At 40.9% G+C, this 23,230-nt stretch overlaps 4 protein-coding genes across 5 annotated transcripts in view; 2 read left to right on the forward strand and 2 right to left on the reverse strand.

Moving 5' to 3' along the window:
• LOC142334583 (cysteine-rich with EGF-like domain protein 2-A) overlaps positions 1 to 2,059 on the forward strand; it is a 31,905-nt gene extending 29,846 nt beyond the window's left edge. For both annotated transcript variants that reach the window (XM_075382723.1, XM_075382725.1), the window contains exon 7: positions 1,715 to 2,059. In XM_075382723.1, the coding sequence (XP_075238838.1) occupies positions 1,715 to 1,929 (215 nt within the window). In that variant the 3' untranslated portion in view covers positions 1,930 to 2,059. The remainder of the gene's footprint in view (positions 1 to 1,714) is intronic.
• LOC142334586 (uncharacterized) overlaps positions 1 to 23,230 on the reverse strand; it is a 270,416-nt gene that overhangs the window by 215,754 nt on the left and 31,432 nt on the right. The window lies entirely within an intron of this gene.
• On the forward strand, positions 2,769 to 5,762 carry LOC142335398 (zinc finger MYND domain-containing protein 10-like). Its single transcript, XM_075383867.1, has 4 exons — positions 2,769 to 2,906; positions 3,328 to 3,436; positions 5,160 to 5,339; positions 5,574 to 5,762. The coding sequence occupies exons 1-4, from the start codon at positions 2,773 to 2,775 to the stop codon at positions 5,757 to 5,759; spliced, it is 609 nt and encodes a 202-aa protein (XP_075239982.1). The 5' UTR covers positions 2,769 to 2,772; the 3' UTR covers positions 5,760 to 5,762.
• LOC142334959 (uncharacterized) lies at positions 8,825 to 11,508 on the reverse strand. Its single transcript, XM_075383288.1, has 4 exons — positions 10,988 to 11,508; positions 10,344 to 10,728; positions 9,230 to 9,965; positions 8,825 to 8,943 (listed from the first exon to the last, which is right to left on the reverse strand). Exons 1-4 carry the CDS (start codon positions 11,506 to 11,508, stop codon positions 8,825 to 8,827), a joined length of 1,761 nt encoding a protein of 586 aa, XP_075239403.1.

Below are 23,230 nucleotides of genomic sequence, written 5' to 3' on the forward strand. Positions count from 1 at the left end.
TTTATTTATCGAAATAATACTGAGTAAAACTGATCAATGACGAATAATAGTTGATTGATATCACATGTATTTTCTGCCTTTGCTTTTATTTTGGCGTTGAGATTGCGTCTAATTGAGAATTGATGGCTGTTAAATGGCTTTTGCTTCAGCCATTAGCTTAATTGATCCTTAGCAAATGCATGATTTAGTTTACACCTTATGCTTTGCCCTGTTTTTGGACAAATAATTTGCAAATTTGGTTATTGTATGGTTGAGGAGAGGTCGTTAAAGAGGTACATAGAAAGCATAAAGTATTGAACCAGAAGTATTGAAACAGTATTGAAAAAGTTTCATGATGGTTCAGGAACCTAAAGCTTTGAACCTAATAAATATTAATAGTCGTAATCACTTTAATGATTTAATTGTTGGATAAATTTTGCAACCTATTTCTCTATGTGTTTGTGTGTACGTGCGTGCATTTTTGCTAGCGAGAGTATTTTGTGGCCGTTATAGTTTTCTCTTTATAAGAGATTAAATTTTTTTATTTCTCTCAAACGTAGTTTGTAGCAATTATATTAGTCTTGTCGGTCTTTTTCAAGCAATTTTTCGCTTAACCAATTTTTCGTTTGACCTATTCGACTTTTCGTCCTCAATGACGGGATAAACAGGTAGCGCCCAATGGGCATTAAGTGCTCTTAGAGCCTTTCAACCCACTGGTCTCCAAGTATGCGTTAACAGAAACTGTTTTGGAGACTTATATTTAACTTATGGCGTGAAGGGTGGTTCTTAAAGGTTGCCCCCCCCCCCCCTACACACTCTCACACACACACAACACCCCCCTCCCCACATCACCCCCCTCACTTCAGCCGTGCAGCCAAAAGCCCCCTCCCACCCCCGCTCACCTCACGCTCCTTCAATTAAGCTAAAGCTAGCCTCACTAAACCGTGGTTAGCTACTGGCGAAGCCAACCGGTCGTTTGAGAGCATTTCGCTCGAAGTTAGTCGGTTATGTTTAAAAAAAGTATTTTTAAGAATCTGTCTGTTGAGCTCGAATAAAAGCACACACTGGATCGTATTGATTTTTTTTTAATGATTTGTGGTAGAAATTAGAGTTATCGAAATGAGTTTTGTAAAGTCGCGTTTGGTTCTTTCGAGTCAATTGTTTAATAAATTTTCGACCATATTTGATTCACCGCTATTCAAAAAAAGCCTTCTGCTCCTATTTAACTAACTTTAAGGATATAAGTGGCTCTTTAACTTGAAATGTTTTCATTATTTTGTGTATGAATTGTGTTTACAATTAGTTTGTATTCAGAATTTCATTTGTAGAAACGTTATTTGTCTTTGGTCTGAGTAGTCTCTTGTTCGGTGATCTGCTTTTTTGTTTCTTGTTATTCAGGACCATTTTTCTTAGCATTTGTGTAATCTATTTGGTGTCCGTACTCTTTATTCCGTTCGCGTTCTTAGAGAAAGCTATACAGTACATACTATACTGAATATTATACTTGTAGCGTACAATTTCAAAATTGTTTTTTATTGTTTATTGACAAAATTTTCGTTTAATTCAAAATGTAAAGGGTAGCTTTGCTTTGATCACTAGAAAAGTTGGTGACAATTATGAAGCCATTATAAAGCTCGCGCTGAAAAAGTCAGGTACTAAGATATAACAAAAATTTGGTCTCATTGTATTGCAAGTGTCAGTTCGTTGTTTGGTCCTGATGGAAGATTTGTTTCAGGCTCCGTGATTTTGCAGCTTGTGTCGCGTGTTCTCGACAAAATACCGATGGAAGTTTACACCGTTTGCGGTTACATTTCTCTCGTGGCTGCAGGAGCATTTCTCTTGTCTCGATATAACAAGATGGTTGCAATGACTATGATCGCAATTTCAATTCTTTTTGCTGTCAGACATTATCCCATGTTTGTAAATGCTCACTCTAACGCAAAGATGTAGCGTATACCAGTAAACTTTTATTGCAATATGCTAATTTGATGCAAGCTCTTTTATGTTGCGGTAGCTTATGTAAAAATTTTCTCTGTTTTTATTAATTTGTTTATTCGTATAAATTTGTTCTGTTTGGTCATGTTTTTATCTAGCGGCGCGGTCCGATTGTTAGTGTGAGTGATTGAGCTCTGTGAAAAAATACCGGAAAAATTTGATGGTAAATATCAAAAATGAGAGATGTCGCCGGGAACAAGTAACACAAAAATCAGCCTTCAATCATATTTTTATCACTCTTTTCTCTGTCCAAAAATGATTCAGAAAACAAAGTCTCTCCTTTTGAGAGTCGAACTCTTTCTTTGTTTACTATAGTCAGATGAAGGTTAAAGACTGCTTTAACCGTTATTGGGGGGAAACTGATCTTGAAAATGTTTCAATGAACAAATGGCTCTTGCAGGTTTCTGAAAGAAAAAGCGGTCAAAAGACGATTTTCAATTGAAGAATTCAAGAATCAAACCAAATTTTGTATTTTTAAATTTATTTTTGTAGCACTTAGTATCATCCAATCTGTAATTAGTTACTCATTTTTATGAATGAGTATTTTGCTCGCTTTGAATTTTGCTTATTTCAAGTTCTTAGGCTCCTGTGACTCGCAGTTGACGGGCGAACTCCAGCGGGGTGCTTTTTATTTAGAAAATACATTTTCGGTCATTAGTATCAAGAACACCCGTTACGCATCAATGGACTTCGATTGCTTTTATCTTTTGTACCGGGCAATTCGGCCAAGCTTATTTGAAATGCAATTGCGTACTCGATTATGTGAAGTTAGAAGGTACATTATTTTCAGATCTGGAAATGAGTTTGTCAAATGAAGGCTTGAGTGGAAGTGGTACTGCTATTGGCGACATTCTCATGTTCCCAGAAGCAGAAGCCTACATAACATCATTCAGCGAGAGACCCTACACCGTTAAAGACATCGGATCTCCCAGGTACGTTCTACACGTCAGCTCGGTGTCAAGACAGCAAAATACCACAAAGATCCAGTGGTTGCCAGAATCTGATAAATAACGTATCCGTCCAAAATTAGCAATGCATTTGTGAACATTTAAGATATATGCAATTTCCATTTGCTTGACAGAAATAATTTTGTGTCATACGAGGAATGTGAGAGAGAACAACCTTTTGTAAATAGTGTTCAAGATAAGCTTGACATTGCTTGGCAAGAAGTTTTATTTGTTCAACTTATAGTTGTCTAGAGAGAAATGAAACCATGCGGAGCAAGAACGAGCAAAATAATGGGTTATTACCCCCTAACAGAAAGTTATTATCACCTATTTGTGCACCATCAGTGAGCGGGATGGTAACATGGAGAAACTTGTGTTGCATACTGACCACATACTGTTTGTTAAGGTGGCTGCAGTACCACGAGTATGTTGAGAAACTCAGTCAGCAGGCGGTCCTTTCTGCAACCATGAAGAGTAATGAGTTTGTCATGGAGCTGCTCGTGGAACACGAAAAGGTTTCTAGCAGTTTTGTTGGGCAATCTTTTAGCAGTTTTTGTAATTTTTGGATTGCAATTAGTTGCTTTTAGATATTTTTGGTGAACTTGTGATTTGATTGATATTGTTGTTGATATTTTTTTTTGTTAAAGAAAATGGAATATTTTAACCAAATTTTTCAAACCAAACTGGCCAATTATCGTCTGTTTTTCCAAATTTTAAGATTTTCACTGTATTTTCTTGTTTTTACCCACTATTTAATCTATTGATTTTTGCACTACTAATAAGAATAGCTATTCTAAACATCTTGTTATTAAAAGGTGACTTTTGAGAATTAGACAGGCTGAAATTAATGATAACAATTTGTAATTGTTTTCAGGTTTTTTGTTATTATAGCTGCGAAGCTGTAAGCTGAGCGTAGCTATATTGCGGTGCTCTTGGTTTTTTTTTGTTTCGTCGTCTGACGCTTTATTTTCGTTTTACATTTGTTCTAGAACATTCTGTCTCGTCACTGCTTAAATGGCTTTTTCGCGCTTGATTTCACGCTTTCTGCGTGACCTAAATTGCGGTTATTCAGAAACAGAATCTGTTCCTAAAACAAATCTGATTGTAAGAAAACAGATTGTAGGGTCAGACAGCCGAGTGGTTAAGGCGACTGGCTGTTAATCCGGAGATCGACGGTTCGAGACGCGACAGGGAAACTTTTTTTGCACCCAAAATGAAATAAGCTTGTAAGTTTTATAGGCGGCGGCGATAACTATTATCAACTCACTTCTGTATCTTTTTCCATCTGTATTTTACGGCACGCAAGTCTATTTCGCAGCTATTCCGGCAATCTGCCGGCTATGTTTTGCTTGTTTTAAATGTTAAGTATGTCTTTGACAGGCATTATGTGGGTTACTGATAGAGCAAAAGGATTTGTCAAATATTGCCAAGAAAATTGATGGGAAGGAGCCTTCTGCTTTTTGTTTGAAAAATCTTTTTTTATTTCACTTTTCCCTTTTTTTTGTTTTCCTCTTTTGTTATGTACCACTTCTTTCAGTTGATGGTAGTTTTTGAATGAGAACTATTTTTAATGAATTTTTTGGCCAATAGTTGTATTGGAGTTGCAATGTGCGAGGAAATTGTATTAAATATTTTTCAGTTTTTGATATGACTTTTCGAATGTTCCATTCATTGTGTTTAGTGAATAGTTGGCTGAAGCCTAAGTGAATATCTACATCGAGTCGGTTCAGGAGTCTTCCGGCTATGTTTTTAATATCTGTACATACATTTTTATAATTTTGAAATCAAATTGAAGTGATGATTTTGGTCACACCATTTTTCTCTCAGAGGAGCGAATTTTCATTCGTTCGCGGCATCACTCTCGAAAATGACTTCCCTCACAATCAAAATGGCTTTTTCGTTACTTTAATTGAATGAGATAAGTGATCTGAGTATGTTTCACTCTAATTGAAAGTTCTTTGAGAGCAGCTAATAGAAGTAATTCTTAACCAAATTTTAACATATAGTCATTAATAAAGATAAATTTTTTGGTATGTCTTGTATTATCTCTTTACAGATCAACAAACCTCACGCGGCTATTTTCTGACAATCTGCCAGCTATGCTTTTCAAATTTGTACAAAGTATATCATGCGTGCAATTGATGAAGTTGCATCTGAATCGGACCATCTTTCAAAAAAGTTTTTCAAGAAATGAGAATGTGCCTATCATTCCCTACGAATTCTGTCTTTTGTGTGCAGCTTGGAGTGCTGATTGCGGACGTGATTGGGGTTGAATTGTGGCGAGAGAAAGTGTTCAATGCAGTCATTCTAAAAATGGATTCCACACAGTTCAGTCCCAAGAGTACTTTGCCTCTCTACATGACTCTTTATCACGAGGCATGTGTGCTCAGCCTGCTCGAAACAGTCCTCTACCACACGGTTAGTTGGCGGTTAAAACGAGTAAAGCACAAGTAGCAACAATTCAGTTAAAGTTGGGTCGATATTAGCATCGGACTCCAAAAAAATGTAAGTGCTTCTTAAAGGACTATAACATTTGTAATCCACTCATGAGTTGAAGATCTCATAAATGGAAGCAATCTATTATAATTATTCAAGCTATGAATTTGTAAAATATTTGAGGACTAGTGAGTAGTGTTGCAGTGATTTTGTTAGGATGCGATGCAGAGTGCGGGAGAGAGTGGCGCCCTGTTAGATTTATGTGATTACTGCCAGCGTCAACTGGTATTTCTCTCGACTTGTGACCAATCAGACACCGACGCAATATATGACCCCAAACTGTCCATCCAGAGGGAGGACGAATCCGACATACAGGTATTTATGTCATACATTTGGTTATAGTCAAGTGGAAATAAGGCAGCTAGCTTTTGATTTCATACTTCACTAAAGTTCTTAGGTGATTGTGATTGAATTGTAAGTAGTTTCGTACTGTGTAAGATAAAGTTGACGGAGTTTTTTCACAACTTAGCCGAAAATTTTTCGGTAATAATTTTAATTAATAATTTTCAAACTAATAATTTTCAAAGACAATCATTATAGAAATCTTTTTATTCGCCGATTTTTGTAATCGAGGTACTGTTAAGAATTCATTAACGCGTAAGAGAGAAAAAATATTCGTGTTGGCTATATGTAAAGGGAACTCGTCTGCGAGCTCGAAGGGTTTAACAACTGTGATTAGTATTAGTTATCAACAACTGTTTTTATTTGTTTCTAAAGTATGATAACTAAATGAAAGTTTATTTCAAGTGAGATTAAATTGTTAATTGCTCCCGAACGTGTGTTTTTCTGTCTCGAAAAGGAGTATTGGCTGCTATTCTATAGGTTTTTATGACTCAAAAAGTGAAGACAATTGGAATTCTACAGTTTTTTCTAGCTCACGGGAAGTTTTTTCATGACATGAATTTTGTGAGTGGGGGATGGGATATCAGGCGAAAACAAAATTTTTGTAGCCATTAGGTGAAAATCCTGAACTAACGTTTTGTGGAAGTTAGGTGAATAGCAATTAAAACGTTTAAAAGAGGTTCTTCAAGTCCACTCGATGTCATAAAGTTGTCGCGTCCCCCCAATAGTTTTCTTTGCATGCAAACGAGTTGTGAGAAGTACTTAAAAAGGTATCACTGTTTTCCATGTTTTGCATCTCGTTCACTCCAATCAGTTTTACCACGGCCAATAAATTTGATTTTAAGAAAAGTAACAGGAAAAGAATGGTGTTTACCTTTCGCAAATTGCGCAAAACGCTTCAAAATTCTGGACATTTTCTTGAATGTTTTTGAATGTTCGTTAGCTATTGTTCTTCGAAGTCAGTTGTTCTTTAGTTCAGAATTTCCGATTAATGGAAAAAAAATTCCTTTCGTCTGATCGAGTTTTCTCCTAGTATCCTACGCCCTTTTGAGTTCTCAGTTTTGAAATATTGACTTTTTTAAAACTTGTTTTCAAACATTGGTATTTAACCGAAGTTTATTTTTGAATGCATGGTAATTAGAACTGTTAGTAAAATTCTAGTTGAAAATGTAATTTTGAGTACTTTTGATCCCATAGTAGTCCTTCCTCTCCACAATGTACAGACAACCCCCCTATAACTACTAACTACTCCCCCATGCAACCAATCTACTCCTTTCCCTACTATCTAACCTAACCATTCTTCCTTCCCCTCAAAATTACGTCCCCTACGTCTACCTTCTCCTTCCATCTTCATTGACATTAATATTGAAAGTGAGATAATTTTGTCTGGGTCTTCAAAAAATGAGTACAACTTGGCTGTTACGTTGGCCCGCCTTAGGAACTTTGTGAGATTTATTTGATTATTGAATTAATAAAGGATTACATTGGTTTAGTATAAATTAATCATTTTCCAGTTTCTAGTTTTTGTTAAATTGACTGTTCTTCACGATTTCTGATGTTGTTATGGCTGAATACTTGCATGACTTTTCTTAACCATGTCGAATCAGTATCGGGCACAGATGGTAAATAGTGCACATATGGCAAATAATCCACTGGGCATCAATGTTGATGACATCGCCGGCCCCATTTGCAGGGTTGCAAAGAATAGTCGGCTTCCGTAAAGACGATGCTTTGTTAGGTAAAAACTTTGTAGCCAATAAATAATTCCGATAAAATAACTGAGGGAAGAAAAAGATGATTACAAGAGATAACAAAGCAAATGATTTTCAAAATCGGCGTTTCCAACTGACGGAGCGGGTAAAGGCAAAAAATTGTAACACCCAAAAATTGCGACACAAGCGGAAAAGGCTAAAGCGGAGGTTGCTGCGGTGTAGCAACTTTCTTCACAGCGCAAAAAAACGAGATTTCTACCTGTTGCGGCTTGTACCTACCTGTATCTAACTATAACCACTCAAGAGTGAAGGACCTTTTAACGTACGATTTTTTAAATCGTATGTTGATCGACAAGTAAGTGATGTGACTGCACATTAACGATAGTGTAGATTTCTGCAGGAGGAATTTATGGAAGCTGAGTGCTGAAATGACGTGAATTCGTCCGTTGAATGTGAATGTAATTTACTCTTCAGAAATTTTACTTAGCTTGAGAACGGGGCGGATCTTTTCACCGTATGCAGTCTTTATTTTGACTGACCGAACTACTTTATCCGAGCCTGGATACACTTCAATTACCTTTGCTAGAGGCCAGAGACCACGAGGTGTGAAATCTTCCAAAATCCAGACTAAGTCGTGAACTTTTAAATTCTGATTTACTTTATGCCATTTAGAGCGTTTCTGCTGGTTAGGGAGATACTCTCTAATAAATCGGTTCCAAAAATGTTGGGCTAGAATTTGTGATGTTTTCCAAGATTTAGTAACTGCTACTTTGCTTTGAGAGAAGACTCCTGAAGGGAGATTGATTGAGGGTCTACCCAAAGGGAAATGATTTGGCGTTAAAGGGAGTGGATCGTTTATATCGCTAGAAACATTCGTCTATGGTCGCGAATTCATGTTGGACTCAATTTCACAAGTGAATGTCGACAGCGTTTCGTCTGTTAGCGTTCTTGAGCCAATAACTTTGTAGAGGGAGAGTTTGAAAACTTGAACTAATCTTTCCCAGCTGCCGCCAAAATGCGGAGCCAGAGGGGGGTTAAATTTCCAATTGATACCTACGTCTAGGATGTGGAGCTTAGATGCAAATTCTCGCGAGGATCTGAGAGCTTCTATTCCTTTTCTCAATTCGGAACAAGAGCCGACAAAAGATTTTCCGTTGTCAGAATAAAATAATTTTGGTTTTCCGCGGCGGCTAATGAATCTGCGGATGCAACTCATTGTAGAATCTGTAGAAAGACTTTCAGAAACTTCCAAATGAACGGCTCTTACAACTAAGCATGAAAATAGAAGGATATAACGGGTAGCAAATTTACCACACTGTTTTATAGGAAAAGGACCTATGAAGTCCAGGCCTGTTATGGCAAACGCAAAGTGATTTTGTAGCGGTAAACGTTCACTGGGCAGATCTGACATCTGAGGTGGACTAATTTCTTGAGCCATTCTTCGGCAGGGAATGCACTGACGTATTGTTTGTCTAACGACAGCTCGGCATTTCAGAATCCAATAGTATTCCATTAGAAAGGAACGTGTTTGTTCAACACCAGAGTGACTATTCACCACGTGAGTGTTTTTGATGAGGAGCTTAACGATTGGGTTAACCCCGTCTAAAATTAACGGATGGCGAGCAGTTTCTAAGACCATTGCCTTAGACAGCCGACCTTTGGCGCGGAGTTCATTTTTTCCGTTAACAAAAGGACAGAGTGTCTTTAGAGGGCTCGACGAAAGTATCTCCTTGCCTTTTCGTAAAGACAAAATCTCACTTCCAAAGTTCTGACTTTGAGCAACGCCGATGAGGTACTTGTAAGCCAGTGTGTGATGTGCGAGCGATAAGCTACTGCTCTGTTTTTTCAAGCGATCGAGGAAGAAGAAGCAGTATGCTGCAACTCTAACCAGACGATTCCAATTGCTGAAGCGTGCAATGTCGATGGGACATTGAATTGCTGAGTGCAGATCGGTTTGCAACGCATGAACGATGAGAACGTTTGAATTTCGTGCTTTCAAGATGTCCTGACTTGGCCAGTCACTTTTTGGTAACTGTAGAAAGGAAGGACCGTTGAGCCATCGAGAACTGCAGTTCATCTGTTTAACTTCATAGCCTCTTGAGCCATCATCGGCTGGATTGTCAGCTGAGGTGATGTAATTCCAGTCATGTGCTGTTGTTACATCAAGTATCTTCGCCAACCTGTTAGCAACAAATATGCGATGACGTATCTCTGGGGTTCTGAGCCAATAAAGAACTGTGGTACTATCGGACCAGAAAACTTTTTCATTAATGTGAATGTCGTGCTCTTCTGTCACGAATTGTGCGAGCAGAGCTGCGTAGACGGCGGCTTGCAACTCAAGATTTGGAATTGTCATTCTTTTGATTGGAGCTACGCGGGCTTTTCCCATGATGAATTTCACTTGAACGGTTTCATCAACGTATTCAATCCTAAGATGCGAAACTGCTGAGAGTGCATACTCCGACGCGTCTGAGAATGTATGGAGAGCTGTTTCCTTTATTGCTTTGTTAATGAATAAACAGCGAGGTATTGAAATTTCGCGGAATTCCCGTAGTTCGTTTTGCAGCTGAGTTAGATCTGCAAATTCATTGAGGTCCAATGGTTTGTCCCATTTTGGTCCATGATTCCAGGCGGCCTGTAGACTTTTACGAACTCGGATGGTGAGCGGTGCTATAAAACCTAGGGGGTCAAAAATGGATGCGACAAACCGCAGAAGTTTTCTTTGGGTTACCATAGTGTTATCCAAGGGAAACTTCTTGAAAAGTTTCTTCTCGATTACTTAAGTGTCTGTTTTTGCATTCCACGGTAATCCAAGGACCTTTTGAATTTGAGGTGAAGCTTCGTTTGTGTTTAAAAGTTGATCCCTACTGACTTGTTGCAAAAACGCAGCCGAATTAGAATTGCACTTGATGAGGTTAAAACCCCCAAGAGACAGGCAAGCTTTAGTGCTGCTCATTATGTTTACAGCTTTTTCAACGTCGTCAGTGGAAATATACAAATCGTCCATGTAGATATTGCGTTCAACAATATGGGAAACCTCAGGAAAATGTTTCTGATTATCTATTGCAGAGCGACGTAGAGCGTACGATGCAATGCAAGGTGATGACGTTGCACCAAATATGTGGCTAGTGTATTCATATTCTTCTATTTTGCCGTTGTGATCCCACAAGAAACAAAGATATGAACGTTCTGAAGGAGCAACTTTGACTTGCATAAACATTTGCTCAATGTCAGCGGATATTGCGATATGACTTTCTCTGAAACGCAAAATAATCCCAACAAGATTGCTGAGCAAGTCCGGGCCTTTCAACAGATTTGAGTTGAGAGATTGGCCTTGAAAGATGCTGGATGCGTTAGTCACCCGTCGAATTTTTCCGGGATTATTTTCGTTTGAGACCGGATTATGAGGTAGATAAGAAACTGACTTTGTTGTCGGTACAAGGATCAATTTTTACAACATATCCGTTTTGCAAGTCCTTTTGCAAAGTCTCTTCATATTTTTCTCTTAATACTGGCTTTGTGGAAAGCTTTGCTTTTAGCTGCTTCAACTGTTTCTCAGCGAGCCATCTGTTATTCGGCAATTTTGCGTTCTCTTTCCACAAGAGACCAACTTCGTAATGACCATCCTTGAATCTGGTTGTGGATTGTAAAATTTCCAAAGCCTTTTCATCGTTCTTGGACAGTGCTTTTTTCTTGGATGCAATGCCATAATTTTCGATCTTCATCCAATCCTGAACTTTAGTGAAAAGTTCGTTGTCCAATTGGCCATGGGAACAAATTTGGGTTTTGAGAACTGGATTTTGCTCATCTGCAATTATGTTGGTCTTTCCGGCACAAGTCCAACCTAATGGTGTCTTGACAGCCCAAGGTGTGTTTTTCGGGCCTTTAACTATCTCATTGTAGTGGATTAAATCAAGGTTATCAATTCCAATGATTATACACACTTGATTTTGTTTGACATTTGGAAACGTGATGTGTTTAAGGTGATCAAACTTACTACAAAGTTTGTTCAGCTCACTGGTTTTAACTGGTTTCATATTGAGATCTGGTACTGCTAGCACATCGATTGAAACTACTGAGCTATTCTGAGATCTGTTTGGCTTGATTTGGACAGAAACTTGAACAGTCTATTTCTCTAGTTGTATGGTAGCCACTGATAGGCATTTTAGCGACTGTGTTCAAGTCAATCTCCAATTCTGATGCTGCAGATGTAAGCAGCAAGCTTTGACAACTTCCGTTGTCTAGATACGCATAAGTATCAAGAGTTTTTACACCATTGGAAAGTTCAACCGGAACAGGGGCTACTTGTCCTGTTCCATGTAATTGAACGGATTTAACGGCCGATGGCGGCTTCACTCTCTGATTATTGTCTCCAAAGCTCTCATGGAGCAGAGTATGATGCTTTCGGCCACAATTGCCAGTTCGACAAACATTTTTTGAATTGCAATGTTGAACATGATGACTGCCAAAGCAGTTGAAGCAAAGTTTTAAATTTTTGACATGTTCTCTCCGATCGAAAGGAGAGAGGGTTTGGAAATGAGAACATTTGTAGAGATATTGACAGGTCTCATTACGGGGGCAAACAACAGTTCTGGAGGGGCCTTGTTTGTTACCGTCTGAAAAGGAGCCACCTTGTTGACCATTGCTTGTCGTTCTCGTAGATGAGGGCAAGGGACTTTGAGTTTTCTGAATCCATGGTTTATGGGCAAAGTTTGATCTTCCATGTCTGGGTCGTGTTATGGAAATTGGCGCTGGCAAATCTCTACAAGCCTTTGCGTAGATTGATAACCAATCAGAAAGGTCTTTAAGAGACGGCTGAAGTGAAAACTTTTCGAGGGCATACTTGTTCCAGTCCAGGCGGACTGGTGTCGGAAGTTTATTTAATGCCTGATTGAGATTTGTAGTAGAATGGATGTCGTGATTGAATCCAAGTTGTTGAAATGTATCCACTAGGGTCAAGAGAAAGGCTGAAAATTGGGTATAACTTTCAGGGACAGTCAGATTAGGTGGTTTGAACTGCGAGAGTTTATCAACAAAGGCATTTACTATCCGGTTTGGGTTTCCGAAGTGTTCCTCAAGACGATTCAACGCTGGGACATACAGACTACCGTTGCAGCCGTATCCATCTATTAAATGCTTTGCCTCTCCAGTTAATAGCGATTGAAGATGTATCATCTTTTCTGATAATGACATAGGCGATCTATCTATTGTGGCTTGAAAAATGCTGAACCACTTCATCCAGTCGAGTGGGTTGCCATCAAATTTTGTTGCCTGCAACTTGGGAACAGATTTCTGGAAACAAGTGGACATGGAGATGGGGTTCTGATATGAAGCAGAGCCAAGTGTAGCGGACGCCGACGGATCTGAGAATTGTTGATTGGAAAGGAATCTCCATGATGGATTGCTGTTCGAAACATGAAATGATGTGTCCTGGTTGACTGAACTACTGTTTGAATTAGCAAGAAACGGTTCCGAAGACAAGGCACTGTGAACAGGATTTCCAGATGAAGTAGCCGTTGAGAAACCAATATTGGATTCCATATTAGCCGGCGGCGAAATGGAATTGGATTGAACTGAGCTAGCGGGCGCTGCAGAGTCCGACGAAAAAAGTTGACCTGACACTTCGTTCCCAGCGGATGCTGAGAAATTAGTAGAGGTCCTGTTAGTGTTAAGAATGGTTGGGTTACTGCTGCTACTATCAAATGTTACCCTTAAGTTGCCTGATGAAACATTGCTTACTTCTGCGCTTTGAGTTTCTTTTTTGTGTTTGCGGAGGGCAGCGGTTGTTTTTCGAATCTTGAATTTTAGTTTGCTAAGTTGAAAACAGAGTGTATCTGCGTCTTCTGATGGTGAGATGTCCAAAAGCTCTTGAACGGAGTTGTCGAGTTTCTCTTGCAGCTGTTTAATTTCGCTCAATGTTTCTTCTAGAGTTTCCGTGTCCTCCCCGGAATCGATTCCTGAAACAACAAATTCGATGCAGGATTCAATTTCGTTTTCAAACATTAGCTTTTGGTTTTTAATGTGTTTCAAATGAGGATCAACAGAGGATTCTTCGTTTTCACCCATTGCTGGTGTTTGTGAACTCGTAGAATTTACCTGATGTTTAACTCTTGTTGATTTTCCGGTTCGAGTAAGAACCATTAACTCTGTTTTGTTGAGTGGGTCTAGAGCTTTGAATTTAATTTAGCCACTTTCAGTAGCATTGTTAACCAAATCTCAAGGCCAAAACCTGTTTATTTAACTACCGGTTAACAATTACCTACCAAAGTGTACTAAACCCTGCCAAAACGTTGATACGGTACTTTAACAAAACTACCGAACCTTACCGAACCTGATCAAACCTTACCAAGCCTTACCGAACCTTACCAAGCCTTACCGAACCTTACCAAGCCTTACCGAACCTTACCAAGCCTTACCGAACCTTACCAATCCTTACCGAGTCTGATCAAACCTTACCAAGCCTTACCGAACCTTACCAAGCCTTACCGAACCTTACCAAACCTTACCAAGCCTTACCGAACCTTACCAATATCTACCGAACTTTACCAAGCCTTACCGAACCTTACCAATACTTACCGAACCTTACCAAACCTACCGAACCTTTCCGGATACCATCAAATACCCATACCAGAATGATAAACTCAAAATCTACCAAATAACCACAGTAAAATCCGGACACAAACCGAGGTTTATGCCAAAACACACGGTAGGAAACGTTGGTTTTGCCAATAGCGAAATAAAATTTTAATGGCGGTATCGGAGAAATAAAACAAATGGCTGAAATTTATTGCAAATTGTTAACACGTCCGGAAAAAATTCTCTAGGTGCGAGAAAAAAACAACGCTGGGGAAATTACTGGCGAATCACCAGAGTCAAAGGAAATAAGAATAAGGTAATCAAGGGAGTCCCAGATATAAACTCTCTGTTGGGTTGGGCGATGATGGGTTGCCTCGGGTTGGGTTGGTTGGGATGGGTCTTTGTCTAAAATTTCCTTCTCTACCCTGATCACGAGAAAAAAAATTCTCGAAGGAAATTTTAGCTGTCCATTCTTTCGTTGGGCGCCAGAATGTTACATTGGCCGCCTTAGAAACTTTGTGAGATTTATTTGATTATTGAATTAATAAAGGATTACATTGGTTTAGTATAAATTAATCAGTTTCCAGTTTCTAGTTTTTGTTAAATTGACTGTTCTTCACGATTTCTGATGTTGTTATGGCTGTATACTTGCATGACTTTTCTTAACCATGTCGAATCAGTATCGGGCACAGATGGTAAATAGTGCACATATGGCAAATAATCCACTGGGCATCAATGTTGATGACACCGATTTTAACTGAAAAGCTAAGCTATACAAATGAATTTGAACCATTAAAACTTTTCCCCTGTAATCTTAGTGTGGGGCCCTCCGCTACAAGAGTAATCAAACGAATTGGAGAAAAAAACTAGGACCCTTCGATGAGTGGCAATTTTACGATCCCATTGTTTAATGCATTGTCCTAAATAATACTTTTAATTTTCAACCATATCATGCTTTAATTTAAAACAATGCAGTGCCTGCATACTCATGACGGTTCATTGCAATCAAAAAAGGTGATCACACTCACATCAGACACAGTTAGCTCGATTCTGGATATTGAAGCAGAGATTTTGCAAAGTGAAACAACGGCAGCAAGCAAAGATAAAAACTTATTACGATGCTCGGCTGGATCTCAAATCTGGCAGATTGTTTGGATGGGGCACCAGTAGAGCGTTTTGCGAAGTTAATTTGTTCAGTTTGTATCCGCTAAGCTATGTCGGAGAAGCTGCGTTGTTAGCAATATCTCCACAGCATCTAAAAATCAAGTAAAGATAAGTTTTTTAGTTGAACAAGTCACGTATATTTGATAAATTTTACTGAAGTTGCTGTTTCTACTGCGCCGAAAGCTATGAATTGAGTGGAAACTAGAATCAAACTAGAATTAAAAAGCTGGTGAAAATAGCGGTGATTGAAATTTCTAATTTAAGAAAGGAATTCCATTTTTACAATGTTACCGAGTAAATTGAAATGAATAAATTATATCATTAGATAGAGAATTTTTGTGCGTATTATATCAAAACTTTCGCTTAGATTATCCGTTCTAAATGCAACATACGTATTTTTTCTGAGAAATACCAAGGCCGATTTCCCACTAAATATAACTTCCAAAATGGCTCAAAACCGATCGCTTAGCATAACAGATTCGGTTTTTGAACGGATTAGTTTAAATTGGTGACCTAGACTAAGACCTGCTAAAAAAGATCAAGCTATATTTGCCTTCAAGTAAACGATGCTTTTGCCTTAATACGTTGTTGAATACAGTTGTTTTTCTTGCTAAAACGTTGCTTTTTACGATTATGAATTGAAACTTCGAAAGTCTGATTTTATCAGCTTTGTTGGTGCCGCGACCCGGGAACGAACCAGGGACCTTTAGATGGTACATTTATGTGTGCTTGTGGCGTATTTGGTGTTAACGGAGCATTAGCGAGTGCATTTAAAGATGTTGAATGCGGAGGGATGACTAAATTAAACTTGTGGTTCCTGTTTTGATAAGATCATGACAACATTGCAGGACGAATTCAACAAAATTTATAGTGCGAGGGCAAAATTAGAGGCGGAACTTAATAACATCTATGGTGAAATTAACAATACTGTTGATAAGCAAGACAGGAAAGTTAAGATCGAACGTCTGATTGTGAAGTGCACGGATGCTTTTACTAGAGTAGTTGATAAGAATGAAGAGCTCTTTGATCTGGCACAAAAGACTGAAGATCCAGATGCTGCCTGTAAGAACCTTGAAAAATGGTTAGAGACTGTAACAAAGAAAACTGATGAGTTCATTGCTGCTGCTCGAGCGTATATCAATTCGGTCCATGACAAAGAGACAGCAGAGCTGTATACCTCTCACCAATCAAGATCAGGTTCACATATAACTTCCTCAAAAAGATCAAGTCAGCGTCAACGAGACTTAGAACTATCAAGACTCAAAAGGCAGGAACTGGAGAAACAACACGAGGCAAAGCTTCGTATTGCTAGACAGCATCTTGAAATTGAAAAACAAACGAAAATGCGGGAACTGGAAATTGAGCAGCTCGAGGAGGATCATCGCAAGGAAGTAGCTGTTGCAGCCCTTGAGGACATTGAGTTGATGACAAAATCATCATCAGACGCGTCAGGTACAGGCAAAATGAGTGGGCTCTTTATGGAAAGAAGTTCAGTCAAGAGCAAGAAACTTGTTCAAGATTGGGTCAATTCGTCAACGGCCGGGAACATGGCTGATGCTGCAAACGAACCGAGTTTGCACTTTTCTGGTTCCATCGCCCAATCCAACCAAGCAATTGTCCAACGACCTTCTTCAGCTCAACTTCCAAACTCACATTTCAATCTCAATACACATGGTCAAGTTGAGGCCAACATCAACCTCCCTGTCCATGAGCCGCAAGAACCAAGTAGTAGAACAAATGTAACCAATGATGCACATGTTGCAAACATCATACAAGAGCAGCGACAGCCTCATTATACGCCTCCATCACCACCAATAAACTTTGGTATGCCAACTCAACTAAACGCCCCAAACACAGCCCAACAACTGTCTCAAGCAACAATGCACTTCGATGGTTTACAGTTATATCATCAATTCCCTCGCAGGTCGAGCATGCCGGGACAGTTGAATTTAGCCATCCCTCCGCATTCAACATCTTTAAATGCACTCGCTAATGCTCCGTTAACACCTAATCCGCCACATGCACACATAAATGTACCAGCCCCCCCCCCCATCCCCCGTTTTAAACCCCGTACCACCGCATTTCCCGTCAATCCCACCAGCATTCCGCTTTCCTCCTTCGCCTCCACAAGCACTCCCACTACACGCCACTAACCCCGTGGCGAATAATGTCAATTGGTTACCCCATTCGCCGCCTGCACCATTCATTTCCTCCGCAAACATTTTTGTACCTCAATTAATGCATCCACCACCCTCACAAAAGAGCCCTCAGCCCCAAATTTTTGTCCCTATAACCCACGCACCTCCTGTTCCTCCGGATCCAAATGTCTGGCGTTTTCCGGCAGCAGTCCCATCTATTGGAGTACCACCTGTACGAACATCTGCAAACTTATACACCGCACAACCGGCCCCGTTAATCAACCCTCATATCACTACATCCCTCCGCTCCTCTCATGTACCAGCAGCAGCAGGCGCTCAAAATTACGTAACTTCAGACTTCATGCAAGCGAATCCATTTAGTTCTTCCACAGGTATCGCCCCCACCTTTGTCACTCCGATCATTCCGCCAACGTATGGAGCTACCGTTCCGAACCCGTTGTGTTGGGGTGGCCCGCCGCATCCCACACCTTCGGCTCCTTCTTCGGACTCTGCGAATTTGATAAAACAGTTGGCGGAGGCAATTACTTGTAAGAAGAACGATCCACTGCCCGAGTGGTAGTTGTCACAGTACAATGGTGATCCACTGCAGTGGCACGAATGGTTCGGACAATTTAAAAGCGCCATAGACGCACAGTCCTTGACTGATGATGTCAAGTTAACATACTTAAAAACTCTTGTAACTGGAAAAGCTAAAACCGCCGTCGCTGAGTTTGCATACTGTGGTTTAATGTATAAGGACGCACCTAAGACACTCGAACGTAAATTTGGCCAACCACAGGCAGTAGTCAGTGCACACTTAGACAAACTCAGCTCTTTTCCTCCATTAAAGATGCACAATAGTGATAACATCATAAACTATTCTGCAACAATTTTAAGTCTTGTTGGGGTCTTTAAATCACTTTCATATGACTCAGACCTTAAGAGCGCCTCACTTCTCAACACGGCTGTGCAAAAATTGCCGCCCAATCTGAAAGAGTCTTGGTCACTTCACAGTGAAGAAACATTGGGTTAAGCCAACACTCCTTGACTTCAACGATTGGTTGAAGGAGAAGGCCGAGGCACATGATTTAATGAAACAAACTACATCGAAGGCAAGAACTGAGGATAACAACAACTCAGTTGTAAAGACCAAAGTAGCCTCAAAAACATTCGCTGCTAACACGCAGACCAAGGGCGCTCAAAGACCAGCCTCAACATCGGCAACGCCTGCAACACCTCGCTGCATTGTGTGTAAGGGTAACCACCGCATCTGGGAGTGTAGGGTATTTAAAGAAAAGTCTCCCACTCAGCGAGCAAAGGTAGTGGCGGAAGCAAAACTGTGTTTCTCATGTTTGAGAGAAAAGCATATTTTTTGGCAATGCCCAAATCCCAGGAAATGCAGGAAAGACGGATGTAACAGCTCCCATAATACACTTCTCCATGGAGCTGAGAGGGTTTATCCATCAAAATCCCCTTCAAATAACAACATCAGTAATTCTAATGCTGGCGCAAATCAAAGTAAACTTCCTAGTGTCCAATCATCGAGTAAGACCACCACTTTGTCATCTGTGAGTAATGTGAAAGGCCTCCTTCAGGTGACTGAATTACAGTTGAAGAGCTCTTCCGGTAAAGATACCACGGCTTTAGTTTTGTGTGATACCGCTTGCAGTAACTCTTGGGTGTCCAATGATCTTGCAAATAGACTTGGTTTGCACGGTACAGCATTAAAACTAACAGTCAAGGGTATAAACACCGAGGAGGTTGTAGACACTAAGTTAGTTGAACCAATTGTAACACCACGCGACAACCAAGCATTTGAACCCTTTAAAGTCAGCCCTTACGTAAAGGAAAATTTGAATGTAGGCGCCGATGTCATTAACATTAAAGCACTTCAGGAAACATACCCGCACCTAGCAGTTCTAGACCCAGTTACATATTGCTATGGAAACATCGAGATGATACTTGGACAGAATATGTATCATGCCATCCGCCCGTTTGAGTACTTCGCTGCCGACGAGAAGTCCTCGCCCTTCGCTGTTCGCTTGCCCATAGGTTGGGTTCTAAGCGGCCCTCTTCCGTTGTCTTCAGGTTTAGTCTCGACTTGTTTCAAAGCTAATATGGAGCAGAACTCGCTAGTCAGGTAAAATCTTGGTACGACATGGAGTCGTACGGCGCACTTAAGCAAGTAGACCCACGATCCGCCTCGGATGCACGTGCGCATAATATTCTTGAAAACACCACCGTGCATAATGGAAAAGGTACGATATAGGAATGCTATGGTCTGAAGATAACATCGAACCGCCCAACAATTACTTCTCAGCGCTTGTACAATTAAAATCTGTGGAAAAGCGGCTTACAAAAGACCAGACTTTAAGGGAAAAGTACTCGAATAGCATCAAAGAGGACTTAGACAAGGGCTACGTAGTAAGGGTCAAAGATGCTCATAAGGTGGAAAGTCGCTCGGAACGAGAGTGGTACCTACCACACCATCCGGTTGTTAACCCGAACAAGCCGGGCAAGGTCCGCAGGGTACTAAACGGAGCAGCTAAATTCCACGGCGCATCTCTTAACAAGTCATTACTCACCGGACCTGACTTATTGCAAAACCTAATCTATGTACTCCTACGGTTCAGACAACATCCATTTGCCGTATCCGCTGACATCGAGGTAATGTTCCACCAAGTTGGAGTGTTACAATGTGATCAGCCATCATTGCGCTTTTTGTGGCGGGAGGACCCCACATCAAATGTTGTGGTACACCAGTATACACGCCACATCTTTGGGGCAAAAGATTCGCCCACCTGCGCCAACTACGCACTTCAACGCACGGCAAGTGATAATGCTAAGCAGTACCCAGAAGCTGCGAAAGCCGTCCTTGAGAACTTCTACATGGACGATTACTTAGACTCAGTGGAATCCCCCGAGAGGGCCCTCATCAGTTCGAAGGAATTGGTACATCTTCTCCATCTCGGTGGGTTCAAGCTTACTAAGTTTGTAAGCAATGTACCAGATCTGGCTGACCGAATTGATGGGTCCGCTCAATCCACTGAACCGAAGGTCATCGTTTCATCCAAGGAGGAATCAATGCACGTGCTTGGGCTTAAGTGGGATCACAACAACGATACTCTGGTTTTGAGTAGGGGTACTAACAGCACCATCACGAAAAGTTTAACACAGCGCTTGGTCTTAAGTCTTGTGTCAAAGGTCTACGACCCAATTGGTCTTGTCGCACCGTTTACTGTTGGTGCTCGGTTAATATTGAAAGACATTTGGCGTGTCAATGGACAAAGTTGGGATGACGAGTTACCTAAAAACACAGTTGACAGATTCCTTGCCTGGTGTGTTGAACTGCCGCGGTTAGCTGAGATCACTATGCCGAGAAGTTACTTTTCAGGACCATTCCAACATCTTGAACTCCACATATTTGGTGACAGCTCGCAAGACGTATTCAGTGCAGTAGGTTTTCTTTGGGCTCAAGGAACTTGCACCTCCGGGGAGATTATAACAGAGCTGGGCAAGGCCCGTGTTGCACCTATGAAGGTAATGACAGTTCCTAAGTTGGAATTACAAGCCGCTCTCCTCGCTGCCCGTTTAAAAAGCGAAATCTGTTGAGCATTAACGGTTACTGTGGACGAAGTCTTTATGCGGACAGATAGAACCATCGTCTTGCAGTGGATAAACTCAACAAACAAACAACCCATCTTCATTGCAAATCATGTTGGTGAAATCCTGGAGAACACCAGCGTTGACCAATGGAACCACGTCGCCACTTGTGATAATCCGGCAGATGCTGGCACGCGTGGTATGTCCGCTGAAGTTTTGCAACCAAGTAGCTGGGTGAGGGGTCCTGACTTCTTGAGAACTAAGCAATTCCCTTTTGTACCAAATACTGACGTCGTTAATAACATCAAGCTCGGCGTTGTAACTAAGGAACAAGATGATGACTCCATCTCATCACTAGCCGAATCCGTAACCAAGCCCCCTAAGGAACAAAGCATTAATCTAATCCCGTTTGATAAGTTCCGTTCTTATCAAAAATTACTTCGTGTCACCGCATATGTGCTCCGTCTTTTACCATCTCATGAAAGTTACCGTACCGTAGACGGCAGCATAGCCGACCCTGTTGAGCTTGACGAAGCCGAGCGTCATCTCCAGTACTTGGTTCAAGGAGAGTCCTTTAATACTGAAAGAAAGGATCTTTTTGACAATAAATCCGTTAAGAAGAGCAGCCGCATTGCTCAGTTTACTCCGTTTATTGGACCTCATGGTCTCATCCGTTCCTCTGGTCGACTCCGACGGCTAGGGGAAATTGACTTTGACACTAAGCATCGTATCGTGCTGGATGCGCATCATACTTTTGTTAAACTGTTTCTGCGGCATACTCATTTGAAGAACCATCATCAGGGCATCGATTGCTTAAGGTCAAAGGTACAGGAACGTTATGCTATCCATAAACTACGTTCCACACTGCGTTCCATCAAATCAAACTGCGTCTTGTGTAGAAAGTTCCGTGCAGCAACCATTCAACCGATCATGGCAGACCTCCCAAAGGAGAGACTCGCATACCAGTCTCCTCCTTTTACCAACACCGGGGTTGATTACTTCGGCCCATTCTACGTCACAGTTCGTCGGACTACCGAGAAGAGGTGGGAATTTCTCTTCACTTGTCTCACTACTCGTGCTGTCCATGTTGAATTTGTCCCGTCCATGGACACTAGTTCCTGTGTAATGGGAGTGGAGCGGTTCGTCTGACGTCGGGGTACTTCTGCTATGATTTGGTCGGATAATGGTACGAACTTCATTGGAGCGGAGAAAGAGCTCCGTGAATGTGTGGAAAAATGGAATGCGCTTAACATTGCCACCGAACTTGCACATAAGGGCATTAAGTGGAGGTTCAATCCACCCAGTGCGGCACACCAAGGTGGCATCTGGGAGAGGTTAGTTCGTAGTTTTAAAAGAGTACTGTACACTATCCTCGGTACGCGTCGCCTCACAGATGAGGTGTTTAACACTAATTTCTGTCTGGTCGAATACGCACTAAACTCACGTCCCTTAACGCCCGTAAGCGCCGACCCGTCCGACTTAGGCGCAATAACACCTAACCATTTTCTACTCGGTAACCAAGCAACCGGAAATCCGTCTATCGTTGGCGTCGACGAGTTCGATCATCGTAAGTGGTACGCCCGTGCACAGTCCTACGCCAATGCAATTTGGGCACGTTGGCTTAAGGAGTGCCTGCGCTGAACCGTAGATCTAAGTGGCATACGCCTGCCGAACAGCATCTCAAGGTTGGTGATTTGGTTTGGATCGTTAAAGAAAGCAACCCTAGGGGTTACTATCCAACTGCTCGGATTGAAGAACTCCGTTACGGCTCCGACAGCGTCGCCCGCTCCGCCGTCGTACGAACGTCGTCCGGATCGCTCGCCGCCCATTTGTTAAGCTTGTACCAATCCTCCCAACATCTTCTTCCGGGCCGGAGGATGTTACCGAGTAAATTGAAATGAATAAATTATATCATTAGAGAATTTTTGTGCGTATTATATCAAAACTTTCGCTTAGATTATCCGTTCTAAATGCAACATACGTATTATTTCTGAGAAATACCAAGGCCGATTTCCCACTAAATATAACTTCCAAAATGGCTCAAAACTGATCGCTTAGCATAACAGATTCGGTTTTTTGAACGGATTAGTTTAAATTGGTGGCCTAGACTAAGACCTGCTAAAAAAGATCAAGCTATATTTGCCTTCAAGTAAACGATGCTTTTGCCTTAATACGTTGTTGAATAGTTGTTTTTCTTGCTAAAACGTTGCTTTATACGATTATGAATTGAAACTTCGAAAGTCTGATTTTATCCGCTTTATACAAAAAGTATAAAGAG

This window comes from Convolutriloba macropyga, chromosome 2, assembly GCF_964194025.1.
Source record: "Convolutriloba macropyga chromosome 2, txConMacr16.3, whole genome shotgun sequence".
Lineage (NCBI taxonomy): Eukaryota > Metazoa > Xenacoelomorpha > Acoela > Convolutidae > Convolutriloba > Convolutriloba macropyga.